The 17,210-nt window shown below is 44.3% G+C and overlaps 1 protein-coding gene across 1 annotated transcript in view; it reads left to right on the top strand.

Moving 5' to 3' along the window:
* Positions 1 to 16,035, top strand: part of LOC310785572 (zinc finger MYM-type protein 4-like) — a 77,044-nt gene extending 61,009 nt beyond the window's left edge. Inside the window, exons 14-26 of the mRNA XM_083646692.1 lie at positions 3,262 to 3,409; positions 4,100 to 4,219; positions 4,832 to 4,869; positions 6,564 to 6,687; positions 7,921 to 8,000; positions 8,129 to 8,342; positions 9,671 to 9,783; positions 9,980 to 10,154; positions 11,222 to 11,373; positions 12,124 to 12,238; positions 12,720 to 12,983; positions 13,804 to 13,933; positions 14,854 to 16,035. Of these exons, the coding sequence (XP_083502818.1) occupies positions 3,262 to 3,409; positions 4,100 to 4,219; positions 4,832 to 4,869; positions 6,564 to 6,687; positions 7,921 to 8,000; positions 8,129 to 8,342; positions 9,671 to 9,783; positions 9,980 to 10,154; positions 11,222 to 11,373; positions 12,124 to 12,238; positions 12,720 to 12,983; positions 13,804 to 13,933; positions 14,854 to 15,085 (1,905 nt within the window). The 3' untranslated portion in view covers positions 15,086 to 16,035. The remainder of the gene's footprint in view (positions 1 to 3,261; positions 3,410 to 4,099; positions 4,220 to 4,831; positions 4,870 to 6,563; positions 6,688 to 7,920; positions 8,001 to 8,128; positions 8,343 to 9,670; positions 9,784 to 9,979; positions 10,155 to 11,221; positions 11,374 to 12,123; positions 12,239 to 12,719; positions 12,984 to 13,803; positions 13,934 to 14,853) is intronic.
* Positions 16,036 to 17,210: the final 1,175 nt, after the last annotated feature.

Below are 17,210 nucleotides of genomic sequence, written 5' to 3'. Positions count from 1 at the left end.
GATCAACAACAAAGACTGTCACTTCTGCAGTCATGGTGAGAAGACGCAGGGCTGCTGCACTTTCCATTTTCCTATCTGAACCAGGAGCTTCTTGCTGCAGCACAGCAGTTTAAGCTGCTACACCACCAGCGCCATTATTGCTCCGTCTGCGGTCTGCCCGCTCTCTTCTGTTCTGTTCTGTTCCCTTCTGTTCTGTTCTGTTCTGTTATGTTCCATTTACCGTAAATTCCGGACTATAAGCCGCGGCTTTTTTCCCGTTTTTTGGCCTTTTTTGGCCCCTGCGGCTTATATAACGGTGCGGCTTATCTATGGATTTTTTCAGCAAACGGTCACTCGGGAACCTCCAAAATCTATGGATGTTGGTATGAGGCAGAACGAGAGCAAGACAGACATTACGAGAGCGAGACCCTGATTGGATGATGTTGCAAAAAATGTGCCTCGCGACCTGATTGGAGCACTGTGCCACTACTCTCTCTCAGCCACTACGGTAAAACACCCTCCCTCCTCCCTCGCTCCGGGGGGAATATGGCAGCGATTGAGCCTGAAAGACAGTCTGAATGAAATTGAATGTAACATTCCCAATTCTATGTATTACATTCTAAAAAACTAACGGCAACATTTTGGAAGGCTAAGCCACACAACTAGCTCGTTGTAATCTAACATCATGCTTCAAAAGATGGAGAACTGGCTCTGTTACGACGATGGCGGCGAGAAGAAGAAGGAAAGAAGGAAATCGAGCAGCCGCACGTAACCTTGGCATCAGGGTGTTGACACAGAGAGCAGACGGCCGAGGTGCCGTTCAGATCCGACTGAAGGCTCAAGTTTGCCAGTGGATCCTGACAGCGTGGAGGAGTGTCAAAACATCCACGATCACCAACGGTTCCGAAAGGCTGGACTGCTGCGTGATGAAGAGGAGGACGCCGCCACAGCTGAGGGCCTTCAGAGGCTGTTCGATTCCGACAGTGACGAAGAGGAGTTCGTTGGTTTTGAGAGCGACAACGAAGGAGAGAGGAGAGTGGCTGACGAAGCCACCCTGAGCCTGTTCGTTTCCGACACTGAAGATGAGGACTTTGGTGGTTTTAGTACGCAGGAAGAAGACGAAGATGAGGATTAATGACTTGACTTTTCTGGTTACAGCCGTGTACTGCACCTTAGCCTAAAAGATGAAGACGAGGATTAATGACTTTTCTGGTAGGCTGATTACCGTATATTTTAAGCAGCCGTGTTACTGCAACTTTAGGCTTACGCGCTTACTGTCGTGTTACAGGCACTTTATTTTGCACTTTAAAAAAAACACATTTAATTTAGCCATTGATATTGCCTCGTCAAGCGCTGTAGGCTTTGTTTTTTGTTATGGTACTACTGTAGGCTATAATGTAGATCAGTGGTTTTCAACCTTTTTCCAGCTACACAGCACAGTACCTGTTCTGTAGCTACTATTGCACTAAATGGTAACACTTGAATACGTTATGCAAATATGCAACTTGTTTTGTTGAAATGTTAATAAATGGGAGCTTCCCCAAACAGCCATCTCTTTCCGACAATCCCCTCTGTGCACGAACCCTTACATATGGTAATTAAACGTCAAAACACCCGCGGCTTATAGTCCGGTGCGGCTTATATAAGAAAAAAATAGTCAACTTTGAAGGTGCGGCTTATACACCGGTGCGCCTTATAGTCCGGAATTTACGGTAGTTCTGTTCTGTTCCGTTCCGTTCTTACCTGTAGGTAAGTGAACACAGTTATCCGCTTTTGCTTATTTTTCCATAAACAACTCAAGTTGTACCGTGAGGAACATTAATATACCATAGAGGAGTACATGTCACTTTTTTTAAGGCGTGGGTTGCCAAATACTTTACTTTATTTGTTTATCTGGTCAGGACAGTACACATTAATGAACAGTTACCTATACAGAGTCATCTATATGATAACAGTAAACATGTTAGAAAATAGAAGGCTTCTCAGCGGCTATCCGTGGATAACTTCATTTCCAACATGTATTTAAGTGTGTAGGAAGTAGGAACCCTGAGCCTCTCCTGTCTCCCTTCCCAGGCTGTAAGCTGCTGTATGAACACGACCTGGCCAAGAACTGGGGCAAATACTGCCGCTGCTGTGCCTACTGCTACTCCATCTCCAAGGTGCTGGTGACGGGACAGTACGGAGGAACGGCCGAGGAGTTCTGCTCGGAAGACTGCAGGTCCAAATACACCATGCTCTTCTGTCATGTAAGCAGCATGACATCTTCCTGGCAACTTCTCCCCAAAATAAAGAAAAACAGCCCAGCATTCCCAGACCATTATGTACAAGGGTACCAGGGGTTGACAGGGGGCATGATGTACAGTTAGGAGTAGGAGACATCTTCATCTGAAATAGTTTAAGGGGGGGGGTACAATATAGTCTATAGGCGTAGTTGTAGTGAATGAATTGGTGATTGGGGTTCCTGGAAGATACAATTATATTGTTCCACACTGTAACCCAATTGATTGTATTAGATGAATTCGAGAGAGCCCTACTCCAGCTGACATTAAGATGCAATGGTTTGCAACGCTGTGAACGCTGAAGGAATGTGCCTGTCCGCATGTCCTCGAGTGCCCACCGCCCGGGTGGGGTCGTCAAAAGGGCCTTTCTGTGTGGAGTTTGCATGTTCTCCCCGTGCCTCCCGGGGGTTTTCTTCATATAGGAACCCCCCTTCACCAAAACATGCAATATCCTGGTTGCTAATGTGGTTCCTCCGCTGGTCGTTAAGGGCGCCTGTTCAGAGGGAGGGGAACTGGTTGGAATAGCGTGAACCTCCCACGTGCTATGTCCTACCGGTGAAGCTTCCCCTGTCAGGTGAAAAGAAGCGGCTGGCTAACTGCCCATGTCTCGGAGGAAGCATGGAGCCAGTTTTCGGCTCTCCCCAGATCGGCAGAGGGTGGAGCAGCAACCAGGATAAATAAATTAAAATTAGCACTAATGGGGGATAAAAAAAAATGGGATAAAAAATCAGGGGAAAAAAAAAGATGCATTGGTTTTTCTGTGGCCTGAGTGAAAAAGGTGTAAAGACTAGAAAGTAACCAATCTCTTAGTCGTCTCTTAGATGTACAGATTGTGTGTCGGGGATGGCTTTCCAATTCCTCACCCCAAGGCTGCTGCCAGTGTTCTGATATGCTGGCTGAGGCGGTGACCAGCCCGGGGAGTTGAAAGTGGACCTGAAGAACTCGTGTATATGCAGTGACATTTCTCTCATCGTTTGATAGAACTATGATCACTTCCTCTCAGATTGCCCAGTGTGACACCTGCGGTTGCAAGAGGAAACTGACGGAGACTCTTCCCATGCTGGGGGAAGTCAAACTCTTCTGTGACCTGAATTGTCTCCTGCACTACTGCAGCAGCGGGACGTTCACACACAACAAGGTAGTCACCAAAGGTACGTCTTGCACAAAGGTACGCGTTTTATTCCTTTTAAACCTGTTTGAATTCCTGTCTGACTTTTTTTTTATATATATATATTTCATGGCAGTGTTTCCCCTACAATGGAGTTGTAGCAGTGGTGGTGACCCACAAATTTTATTTATTTCGCTTGCAAAGCGCTCCCTGCCTAGTGCTTATTCTCGTCCTGTCTAGTAGGACAGCCAGCCAATAGAATTGTATTAGGCAATAGGGATATAATGGTATGAAATGGCCCATCCAAAAAAAACAACCTTTTCAAAATAACAGTCCAGTGGTTGGTTTTTCAACGTGGATGTAAATAACAGAATTTAGTGTTTTATTTTTTTGAGGGGGGCATTTTAACCACCGTTTAATATCCCCCTGTCCCCCATGCTTCCTACACCTGTGCGTTGTGCTGACATGATCAGGTAAGCGATGAAGCACAAAGTCTCTTGTTTAGCGGTATATGCTTTACTCACAGGTGTGTGAATTGACTGGATATGAAGCGTCTGTAATATAACGTTAGTTTCTAAAGAAAAAATCTATATCTTATTATATCATATTTGGTGGTGCAACGCTGCTGCATGCATATAGGGGAAACACTGATGGGTCTGACCCCCCCACCACCACCACCAATTTTAAAATGTTGTTGGTCTCTCTGTCCCTCTCTGCTGCCTCCTCTCTTCAGCTCGTGGATCTGCAGGTACTCTGGAGGCCACTCCTGTCATTGCTAACGTCGTCTCGCTTGCTAGTGCTCTGAACGCCCTGAAAGGGCAGCCCAGTGTCTCTGCCAGCACTGGCCAGCAGGGTATGAACACATTACACACACACACACACACACACACTATATATATATATAAATATATATATATATATATATATATATATATATATATATATATATATTGTATATATATGAAGAGTCAATTTGCAAAAACAGGTAAACGGCATTCTTAAAATGAACAAACATCTGTTTGATACTCCCTGGAGTGCACATAGAAAACATTATTGAGGTGATTTATGTGAAAATTATCAGATTAATATGTTTTAGTTATGATTGATAATAAAAATTTCCCAAAAATAAATAAATTACAGTATCAGTAGTACATCAATATATAAAATAAAATCATGAAAAATCCAAACGGAGATACCTGTTTTTGCAAATGAACTCTTCATACATACATACATATGCATATATATATATGCATATATATATATATATATATATATACATATATATATATATATATATATATATATATATATATATATATATATATATATATATATATATATATATATATATATAAAAGAGAGAGAGATGACTCATCTAATCTAGATCAGTCACTGTCCTAATTCCCAATTTGTTGTACAGGTTTGCTCTTTTTTGCTGACTCATACTCTGTCATTGTCTCCACAGACAAAGTCATTAAAGTTGAAACAAAGATCGTTGGAAACGTAAGTTGAAGGAATGCAAATGTGTTTATTTTGAAGCTCAGTCCCTTTAACCCACAAAGGAGGACTTTTGACCTGATTTTTAAAGTGCCTCCCTCTTAAAGCACTCCCTCTTTAGAATCCCACTCAAGGCCACTGTTAGCCTAGCTTACCATGGTTAGCTTACCATGGTTAGCTTACCATAGCTGACCCGCCACTCTGACTGCAGAGTGTGCAGGTGCCCCTATCTCTAATACCTTTTTTACATCAAAGGTCCCACTAGTACACATGTTTTTGTTACCCAGGAAAGCAGCAGGGGGCAGCAGCAGCATCGCCTTTTAAACTTTTATATCACACTCTCGACCCGCGTTTGTCTCACTCTGCTGCAGGCTGTCTCTTCCCCCTCCCTTCCCTTCCCGACTCACGTTGGTTGAACGTACTCACAGAACTTTGGCAGCGGGGATAAAAACACATGCAGGCAGCTCACACTTGGAGCAGCTACATGGTGGAGAGAGAGAGAGAACATAGAGACAGTCCGCATGTCTGGGAACGCCCACAAAATGTTAAACGGCTGGCGCGCGAGTGGGGTAAAACCGCCCATATATCTCATGGGCTGACTCACCAAAAGACGGTGCTGCGGCTCTAAACTACAGGTTTGGGGGTTCTAGAGCAGAACACAAGACGTCTGCTCAGATGTGCGTTTACTGCGGTGGTTAAATCCCCAATCGTGTCTGCCTGGGCTGAGCTATCTGCTAAATTCTAACTTTGCTGAATGGATAGATTTTTACCCCACCCTGACCACGCCCCCAGCCAGGCTGAGCCAGCTAAACCAGCGTCTATGACGAGACGTGGCCTCAACCTATAGGAGGAGGGTAGTTTAATCATTTATTTTCACTAGAATTATAGAATGTGAAGGTGTGTACTGTTTGGTAGCTAATTTTGTTAAAATAGTTTCTGCCTTTAGCTCACTTCGCTAAACACAATTCACAGACAAATGTTATATTTGTACAATATAGCGTTAAAAGAACAGTGTAGAATTGAACTTACTCAGAACTCCGTGGCAGGGATAAAACGATAAAACACGACTTGCGTCGACTTGCACGGTGCAGTCTCACGTTGCGAACAATTCAGAATAGGGTTAGAATGACAGTTCCTGGCAGGGTATTTATGCGTCACCGCGAGTCATAGCGTTGTGCCGGAAAAGGGATGCCAAATACATTCAATCGAGAGTAGAAGAACGACACCAGGGGGGAAATCACGGGTTGGACCCCCGCCAAATATTTATATCGCCAGCCGGAGCAGAGCCGCCGCGTAAAAACCCACCTCACTTGCAGGGTCGCTCTACCGGGTAAACGGCGCGGCTTGGAAACTTTTAGACTGAAGAAAATGCCACTAGTTTGTGGATATTAGTGGGATTTTTGGCCAGTCTGAAAGGGGTTTTAGAAACTTGGAGGTCAGGTTATTTCCTTGGAGAATAATGAGTCTGAATGCAATAGTAGGTTCAACAATTACGGTATTACTGGTTGGCATAATGAAGAAGTAACCTTGAAACAATGCTGAATTACATGTATTTTCATAAAACATTGAATATTAAACACTAGTTTGTCTTGGCTTCCAATCTGCAGCATGAATAATCTATTGAACTACCAACTATCTCGTTCCTCAGATTTCCTCTACATTATTGTGGTTATTGCCGTTAATATCTGTGTGTCCCTCAGGCCAGTACTCAGACAGATGCTCCTGACAAAGTCCTGAAGAACAAGGCTCTGCTCTGTAGGCCATTGGTGGAGAACAAGGCGGTTTCCTGTACAACAGAGACAGTCGACACTGAAGTACAGACGGGTAACACACACACACACACACACACACACACACACACTTCTTACTACTTTGACGCTTCTCAGGAGGTAGAGCTGTCGTCGGGGAATCGGAAGGTTCCCGGTTCGAGGCTAGCTCCTCCTGGCAGCGTATTGAAGTGTCCTTGAGAAAGACACCTGAACCCCTAGTCTCAATGCCCATGAGAGTTCTTAACGCTGATACACTACGTTACTGCATGCTGCAGATCTCTCTCTGGGTCTGAGACACTTTCCCTCAGCCGGCTGGTTATGGGAGGGAACCGTTCACTTGGCCAGTCATATGCAAGTGATGGATTCAGTCCTCCCCAATCAGTAACGACTTTGCGATCAGACGGCACGGGAGGCATAACCTCGCGTCACCAGGCTCTTCTCGGGGAGAAAAGAGCCTGGTCTCCGTTTACAAGGGATTTTGTCACTCGGGCCTGTTTCTGGCCTAGACCCCGCCCTAGACAGGAAACAAGCAGCGGAAACAGAATAAGAAAATCAAACAACAAAACAAAAGATGGACGTACTGACCAAAGTTTTTGAACAAGTTCTTGTAGAAACATCGCGGATTCACAATATCACATATTTTAAGCCAATACAGAAGCTTTTTTTTTAAATCCGTCTCTAGCTAACGTAACCTCGCCCGTGCCCGTAGTCTGGGCACGCTTTACAGCCCATTTTTCAAACCGCTCTCTCATCGGTGCTACGACCTGTCACGCATTCAATTTCAACCCGCCGAAAAACCAGCAGTGTCTGTGAAGTGGCACAGACTCATTTATGTATTATGCGGAGCGCAGCGATTCAACGCAATATTTGAGTCTGGGGAGAGACGACTGAACCCCTAACTGCTCTCGACGAGCTGGGTGGCGCCTTGCATTGGTGCCCGCATATATGAGCCTGCCCTGCATCCCTCACCATGACCACTGATGGCTCAAACTGTGCTCGTACCTTTTACATTTGATAAGAACACGTGCATTCAACATGAACACATACATGCAGATTAAACACTTGCTTTCCTATCTTCTTCACTGAGTTTAGTATCTTTGCCTGCGGTCAAATGTTTACTTCAAATTTACTCGCAAATATGGCAGCGGTGGCCTAAAGGTTAGAGAAGCGAGCTTGTGACCGAATATATACATATATATATATATATATATATATATATATATATACTGTAACACACACTCCTGGTTTCAGTGCTCTGATTGTGTCTCTTTCTGTTTGTCCTCTAAAGATGACTTCTTCCCCAGCATCCTGCCTGTGCCAGTGTTTGTTCCGGTGCCTATGAGCAGACTCCTCGGCTTGCCCATACCGGTACGTGCAGCATCTCGGACACCCCTGATGTTCTTTGGACCTTGATTTAGCCAAGCGAGTTACTAGGGGGAGATCTGATACTAGAATATTGAAGAAAAAACATCCCCCCCCCCAAATGTCTCTCCCAGCTGCCGGTGCCCATGTTCATTCCTGCGATGCTGGAGCGCATCATGGAAACTGTCCAGGAGATGAGTGAGAAGATGCCCTCTGACCCCGCTGACCCCGTCGAGGCAGAGCTCATCCTCAAGACTGAGCTGGTGGCTGAGCAGGAGGAGATGGATGAGAAGAAAGATGGAGTGGTGGAGAAAGAGAGAGGCAGGCCAGAAGCTCACGCCCTGGATGGTAAGAACTTTAAATTTTAACAGCTGAATTGATGATGTTGTTACATGACTGTGGACTACATGACAACAGGCTGTCAGGGCCAATCTACCCTTTTCATATATAAAGCTGCAAGCATATAAAAACACGCATACAGTAGATGAGGAGAGTGGGAATGATGGAGGCGCCATTCTCCATATTAGAAGTTAGTATAACATCAAAATAAATTAAAAGCCATATTAGTTATGTTAACACATTGACTGCCAGCCCTTTTTTCAATGCTGTAGGTAGGTTCTGCCAGGTTTTTTTTTGAGGATTCTGGCTCATTTTACAAGAGCCGAGGATTCTTTTCTGCTAAGATTTTGTGAACACACAATATCTCAAAACAACTAATAGAATGTGTGCTTTCTCTGTCTAAAAGAGTTAGTTTGTAGAGTTACCGTAGTAGTTATGTAAGCATTAGCAGTTGAATACAGCATGGTTTCAGCGTGAGAAAAATTATTCCGAGATAAACGGCTTTTTGTGAAATTCGATAGAACAGTCACTTTAACCATTCATTTTTGGCATCAGTAAGACCTAAACAATAGTTTTGAACAGTAATTTCCTCCATAACAGCAGGAAACTCCCCTCTGCTTCCAACTCCTCCCTCCGTGGGCGTTCCTCTTGGCTGCAGCCAGCGGCCGTGTCACAAGCTTGTCACCAGTCTCACTGCTTTGCAGCTGCTGTGCGGCTGTGCCTGTCTGAGCGGCCGCTCTTTGAGGAAGTCTGGTTGGACTCGCTCGCTTCTTGGAGTTTTGGTTGAGAGCTTTGATCAAGCTTTTGCGATTCTGGTCATATTTATGCTGCGTGTTTCAAAGTGTGTTCCATCCGTGATCTATTATGCAAATTTGCAATCCCGCACTGCCAGCAATCAGCGCGAAAACGAAAGCGTTTTCGCCAATCCATTTTCATGAGAATGGCTTCGTCACACTGCTTTTTGCTTGCCTTCCTCCTTCCTTGTCGCCACTTAGTGGGTCGGTGGAATGGGTTGTACACGTTGTACACGTCCAATACTTATATAAGAGATGTAAAAGGGTTAGATGCACATCCCACCGTCAAAAAAAAAAAATCGATGTCAATGGCAGTGAACCGCTGGATTTTTTTTGACGTATTAATACGTCAGTGGCAGTGAACGTGTTAAGGTAAAAAAAAAACATTGGGGCTTTCACATAATGAAAATTAATAAAGGTAGCAAAACCTAACCATAGAGCACTTGTTTTTGCTGTCCTCTACTACCTTGGATACCTTGGATTATTATTCTTTTTCCAAGTTATTGAATCTGTGTGTGATATTTGATCTGGTGTCATTGGCAGAAACTCTGGAGGTGAAGGCCCAGCTGAGAGACCAGCCCCAGCGCTCCCACAGCTCTCCGCCTGCTGCTTCACATCAAAGACAAGCTCACAGGAAAACGAGGGATGAGAAGAAGGTAACGATCCTCCTTGTTGGGAAGGAGTTGAGATGCTCCTCCTCACGTGCTCACATTAGTTACTCTACATCGGTTGGCCTAACGTGCCCAAAGTAAGATTAGATTGCATTTGCACAATCTCAATGTTCATCTTGGCCTGATCTTATCTGTGGTGTAATGTGTAACCTCCTCCTACCCTCTCTCCTCTCTATCTTAGGGTCATAAGTCGAAACTGTCGGCTAAGACAGCTGAAGTGGTGACGTCTCAACGAGGCTGTCGCAACAAAGCTGTGTGGAGGGAGGGCGCCACACTGAAGCGTCAGTACGGAATTGTTGCCTGGAAGAGCTGGATCAGGTGGAGGGAAACCCAACCCAACCTGGAGCCCGTTGGTGGTACATGAATAACTGAGTTAGCTGTTTGACACTTTGACATGAGCCTGGGACCTGTGTTCTTAAGATTTAGTCTAACTTGTCGCCAGAACAACATGCAAAAACGCAGGTTTAGAGTTAGCTGGATCATGGCCTGGCTTTTTTAAGCACCTTTCCGGAGAGATATGACAGTACATCAAGGCGCTAATAGAATTAGACAAACTCTTTTGATGTTTGAAAGGTACAGGTTTTGTCAAAGGGATTATTTACATTTTATCAGTTTGAAGAATAGTTTCATATTTAACTTTGACTTGCTCCTGGATTCTCCTTGGCTCTGAGACTGGGGAAAAAAGTATTTGAGCTGTATGAAAAGTGTTAAATACCTAAACATGTAACCACATTTGATGCATGGGTGTCCGGGTAGTGTAGCGGTAGATTCCCTGCCTACCAACACGAGGGTTGCAGGTTCGCGCCCCCGTGTTACCTCCGGCTTGGTCGGGTGTCCATACAGGCACGATTGGCTGGTGTCTGCGGATGGGAAGCCGGATTGGGGGTATGTGTCCTGGTCGCTGCACTAGCGCCTCCTCTGGTCGGTCGGGGCACCAGTTCGGGGCGGAAGGGAACTGGTGGGAGTAGCGTGATCCTCCCACGTGCTACTTCGAAGCTCCGGTGAAGCTCCCCGCTGTCGGGTGCAAAGAAGCGGCTGGCAACTATGCATGTGTCAGAGGAAGAATGGTGCTAGTCTACGGCTCTCCCCAGATCAGCAGAGGGTGGAGCAGCGACCGGGGCAGCAGGGGGAAATTGGCCGAGTACATTTGGGGAGAAAATGGGGGGAAATCACAAACAAAACACATTCATGCATTATGGGCTATAGGTGCAATTTTAAATCGTCTACTTGTACTTATTTATCTTTGGCGATGTCTTGCCTGCCAGTTAAATGCTTGGTGATTGATTGGTGATCACTGATCAGTTTGTGACTCCAGTCTCTACTATGCTCTCTACTCATACCTGTGTTCATGGAAGTTGGCACGCGGATTAGCAAGATCATTCGAAACACCAGGCATCACATAACCTTTTATCTTTTGTCTTAGCTTGTACCATGGAGTTGAAGGAGGATGTTCTCCGCTGCACCACAGCAGAGCTGAGCTACGGCCTCTGTCGCTTCATCACCGAGGTGAAACGACCCAACGGAGAGCCGTACTCACCTGACAGCTTGTTCTACCTCTGTCTCGGCATACAAAAGGCAAGACTGTGCACGCATGCATGAACATCCATATGATGCATGCTATTTTGTTTGTTTGCTTTTCAGAGTTTTCTTTCATATATATATATATTGACAGTTATGTACTAAAACCAGTTATATGTGCTTCACTGGCGACATGACATCGGTTCCACAATAGAACTGTCCCCCCCCCACCCCTCCCCAAATACAAATACACAACATTAGCAACATGCAGACATGCACACAACCAAACCAAATCCCATTCTGGTTTAACAGATGGAATACAAAAAGACAAAGCATCTCTAGCCAATGTGTCCACATTCAAACATACAATAGAGTCCAGCATTACATCCTTTGATTTAACCCATTGATACCTGATGCAGCATTTGTGTGTGTATCCCTTTAAGACCGCGGACCGCGTTAAAGGGAAACGCACACAAATGAGGGATATACACGCAAATGCTGCATCAGGTATCAATGGGTTAAGTGAGGAACAAGCCCCAAACCTCTTCAAATATGTCCTCTCTACCCACCACTCTATATGTGACTCGTTCATATGATGCCTTTTGACACATTGTTTCCATCCATTCTTTACAAGTAGAGGGCGCTGAGGACTTCCAGTGTCTCAGAGTGACTCTACAGCCAGTTGTAGCCATAATCTCATACGATTAGTCACTCTGGTGTTCTCTGGTAGCCATCCCAATAGACAGAATGCTGGGGTTGTATTTATTATTACTATCTGTCTGACTGTAACCTTTCTCCTCTTCGTAGTACCTGTTTGAGAACGGCCGTGCGGAGAACATATTCACTGATCAGGTCTACAGCAAGTTCTCAATGAAGTTCACCAAGATACTGAAACATTTCAAACCTAAAATCACAGCCGGTGGTAAGAGAGCGTCCACATCTGTTTTTTGTCTTTCCATCAATACTTTTAACTCAGGGGTTTTCAAAGTCTGACACTGTGGCCCCCCCTCAGCCCTTGGGCAAAGCCTAGACCCCCGCCCCGTTTACTTGCTTACTTTTGTTCAATTCCTAGATGCCTACGGGATCATGTTATTTGATCACATAGACACTCAATAATTGAGCAAATATAGCCTGATATTGTTGTTTGACTTCAGTCTACACTAAAAGGTCTGTCTGAAGGCATTTATTTGTTTGCGACTCTGGGAGTCACACACATTTAGCCTATTCTATATGATCTCCTTTTGATAACTACACTTCCATTCACTAAGCCTTCCCTGAAACTGTTTGGAGCCCACCTGGGGAGGCCCGCTACCCCAAATGCACCCACAGGTATTTTCAACACAACCTCTCCCCCCTCTCTTTTCCCTCTCCCTGTCCCCCCCCCCCTGTCCCTCCCTCCGCAGGTTACGTCCATTCCCGTGTGGAGGAAGAGTACCTGTGGGACTGCAAACAGCTGGGGGCCTACTCCCCCATCGTCCTCCTCAACACCCTGCTCTTCTTCTGCTGCAAGTACTTTGGCTTCAGAACGGTGGAGCAGCACCGCCAGCTGTCCTTCGCCCACATCATGCACTGCACCAAGACCACCGCCAGCAACACCAAGACCACCGTCCTGCGCTTCTACCCTCCCTTAGCCGTGAGCCAGCAGCAGGAGGAGCAGCCGCAGACAGGTACTGTGTGACTTATGGCTGCGGGTGTCAAAGAAACATAACCTAAAATGTTTGATTAAAAAAAAAATCAGTTTTCACTGCTTCACTTGACAACCAGGGCAAGCTAAGACACATCCTTGTGATCGTGGGATTTTGTCCGATGAACTTTCTCTCGTCATCTTCCCTTTGAGTTTCTCTTCATTTACCCCCCCCCCCACAAAAAAAATCTCTCCTGGCTCTTTCCACTATAGCAGGGATACTCAACTTGCTTTGCCCGGGGGCCACTTTCATGAAATGATAGAAGGCCAGGGGCCAGTTAATAAACAAACAATATACATTTTTCTGTAGCGGATTGTAGGTTTTTGGGTTGTCAGCCGGAGTTTAGTCTGACAATGTTGTGCACACCGGATAGTTACGGTAGTTAGGTTAAGTACATACATAAGTGCCTGGGTAGCGAGCAGACGGCGGTATTTGACAATTTAGCAGCTAAATCATCATAGATTATTGAAAGATATTCCATATTCCAGACTGAAATGCTATAACAGAAGTGGAGTATTGGCCAGAATGACATGAACATTTGGACACTTATTCAGAGGGTATCTTGCATGTTGCCTTCAGGTGCACTGTCATTTATTTATTTTTGCAATTCCATCGCGGGCCACACGGGCCCAGGGGCCGCAAGTTTAGTATCACTGCACTATAGCTACCCAATAAAGCAGAAATGCATTACTATCTGCATCACACACATGCTTGTGTTATTATACTTTATATTATTATTGTTATTATATATATTTATATTTAGCGGTATGTGCTAATTGTGTGCTTGTATTATGCTCTTCAGATGCAGATGGTGTCCCGGCCAAGAAGCGTAAGGTGGAGAAGAGTAAAGAGGAAGTCCTGGAGATGATGGAGGACAGTGAGAACCCTCTCCGCTGTCCGGTCACACTCTACAAGTTTTACCTCTCCAAGTGGTGAGTGCATCAGAAACCCAGCTCAGCTCCCCCCTTCTCTCTCTCTGTGTGGCCTGTCCACGTTTTCAGCTTTGTGCTTTTACTCCTCCTTTAGAAGTTTAAATTAGAATTGTATTATTGATGGATGGATGTTGTTAGATTAAATCAGATTTGGTTGATATTCAATATCTTGAAATTGTGTCATTTTTATACTTTTTCTTTCTTTTTTAACGACGCAAAAGTATTCAGTGTTAATTTTTTCTCGTGGGGTGGAAAAGCCTCTGGAACAGCATTTAGGCAGCCTGATGAAGACCAGAGGTTGAAACGCGTTGCGTTTTGTCCCCCGGTCTATTCTTGAAGATGTACATTGTTGTTTTAACTATTGCAGTAGACATGTACTTTACTTTGTCGTAATTAAAATCGGTCTCTAAATATCCAAGAAGCTTGTTTTTTTTTATTTTCTGACAGCATTTTGGCCAGCATGGGATACGAAACTGATGTCATAATCACTGATGACACCATCACTGATGACTGATGACATCAGTGATGGTGTCATCAGTCTGAGGCTCACAAGAGAGACTGAGGGAGAGGGAGAGAGACTGATGGGGAGAGAGAGAGGGAGACATTGTGCGTGCACCAATAGGGCAGGCAAGGCCACACAGCAGCCGAGCTGCGAACAAGGCCGTGCGGCGGCCCAGCTGCGAATGCGAGCTGCAAGACGGGCGAGGCCGAGCCTGCGAAGTGGGCGAGCCTAGGAATTGATGCCTAGTACTTAATAGACTAATGATGGACTGATTGGTTTATTCTGGTTTCTATTGTAAACCATGTGTGCTAAACCAAATTTCCCTCATTGAACCTCACTATTACAGGCTGGTCACTCGGCTTCCTCGTTGATGCTAACATCTTTCTCTTCCCTCTTTTCTCTCTCTCTCTCCCTCCAGCTCAGAGACGGTGAAGCAGTGCACCAACCTGTTCTACCTTCACCCAGAGCGTTGCTGCGTTCAAAACAGCCCCACGTGGTTCTCCTCCACCCCACTGGACGACAGCACCATGGAGGCCATGCTCATCCGCATCCTCACCGTCCGAAAGAGGCATGTCAGGACGGGGAAAGAGGGCGGGAGAGGGGGGAGGGAAGTAGAGAGGGTGAGGGGCAAAGCAGCAGACGCCAAATGACCCACGCTATATTACCTGAGGATTCACATTGATGAGAAGAATGCTTGTTTTTGGAAACATTGCATTTGAATTCAGGCATCAGCTTTTGGTGAAAAATGTATGGAAATTGACTAATGAATGCACATTTAAACACGTTAAAAATGAACAAAATTCAGACTCAATCTCGCTCATATTGACACCTACAATGTGCTGAAATGCAAAGAAGTTCTGATCCAACCTAATTTCCTACGTGTTTAGCAGGATTTGAAGACACGTGTTTGTTGTTGTTCTTGAGGACTGACATGTTAAGACTGTACCAGCCTGTCAGGGTGGATCTCCCTGTTACGCTACCTCACAAATAATTTGACTTCTAGGTTTCAGTGGAGGCTTTTGTCATGTTTCACTCTTGTTTCAGAGGCCTTTCCACTTTTGCCACAGAAAAAATATTCTGAGGGTTGGACTAGTTTACACACAAAACTAATTTGTATTATGTATCAAGTCTTTTTTTCCCTTTTCTGTTGAAAGTTCTTCTCACTTGAATGTTTAATGACTGCAGATTTGACTTTGTTTTTCTCTTCATGTCCCTTTTGCCTCATTATTCAAAATGAGAAACAGACCAAGATTGTTGATCAGTTGCATATTAACGGGAGAATGAATATGATTGGTTAGTTTGATTTCAATCCAGAATGTAATGCCTCTGAATGGGGTGTATAAGACTCATTGCGGTAGAGAGTGAGCTGAACCTTTCACTTCAAACACTAATTTGACAAATCGACCCCTCATTGATATTTACTCAATTTGAACCCAAGTCTTGAATCTTGATTTGAAAACGAGATAAAATAAATAAATAAGTCGAAATGCTCCCCCTACTGTTATATCAATGTACATACTGGCTGTATACCTTTACTTTGAGTCTTCAGAGACTCCCTGGAAATGTTCTCAGATTATTTTTCTACTTGTTGAATAAAACGTTTTATGGCATTATTGTGGATGTCTTCATAGCGATGAAATGTGAAACAGAATTTTTCTCTCTGAAACATTTAGCGAAGTTTCAGATCAGGAGAAGAACAGTAGCCGTCTGACTATAAAAAAAGTATATTTTAATTCAGCAGCATAATGACTAAATATAAATGTGACATTCAATTTAACATCATTCTTTTCAGAGGGTTGAAGTCATTTTCAGAGGAAGACATTTTTGATTTGCTTCCTCTTGCCTGGTGATAATTGATCCCGAGTCAGTCTGCTTGTAGCCTACTTATTTTAGAGTGCTGATGACCCAAGGTGAGACAAAACACTTTGAAAATAAGAAGTTTTTTTTCCACACATTACCCTGTGATGGCTGAGCATCACATTTTAGGTTTAACCTTCTACTTTTGACATAAGTCAATCAGTATCTGTGACAGTTTCTCAAGTGACATCACTTATGACATCTTCAGTGATTTATGACATCACTGATGACATCAGTGCGACAACTCCCTCCCTGCCTTCCTGTCGCTGTCCAGGACATACTGTCCTATCAAATAAAGGCAAAATCCCATCCCCAAAGATTTAGATGTGTATGTTGGTGTAGCAACTACTGCAGACAAATTAAAAAGTCGCTCAGGTAGGCCCTTGTTTGATGACGCGTTACTAAAATGATTTGCTGGGATCAAAATATTATGTTTTATAAACTTTTATTAGAGAAAAAATAATTAACATTGTACAATGTGCAGAAAATAGAGGAGAATAATCACAGCGATCAGAGACAAAAAACACACCGGTCAACAACAAAAACACAGCGGCTACCAACCATGCAGGTGAACAGGTGTTTATAAAATGACCTCCTGCGACCAAATTCTTATTGAGAACAAAAATACACAACAGAAAACAAGTGATTAACATAGAATGAAAATATATATTTATATCAAATAAAAACAAAAGTCAGGCCATGCCGACCACAAATGATGATCAATGCCAAAAATCCAAAATAAACCAAACCAAATGCAAGTAATACAGTACAGAGTGCCTTGGTAGCCTACTGGTTAAGAAGCATGCCTCATAAATGTCTGCACTTGAGCAATCATGCCATTGTAAAGACACTTGAGTTCTGTGTAACCCTAACCCTAACCCTAACCCATTTATTTTCTTTCCCTCAGGTTGTCCGTCC

The sequence above is a fragment of the Poromitra crassiceps genome (assembly GCF_964638095.1).
Source record: "Poromitra crassiceps genome assembly, chromosome: 11".
In the NCBI taxonomy this organism is placed as follows: Eukaryota; Metazoa; Chordata; class Actinopteri; order Beryciformes; family Melamphaidae; genus Poromitra; species Poromitra crassiceps.
This window is presented reverse-complemented; position numbering and strand designations above follow the sequence as displayed.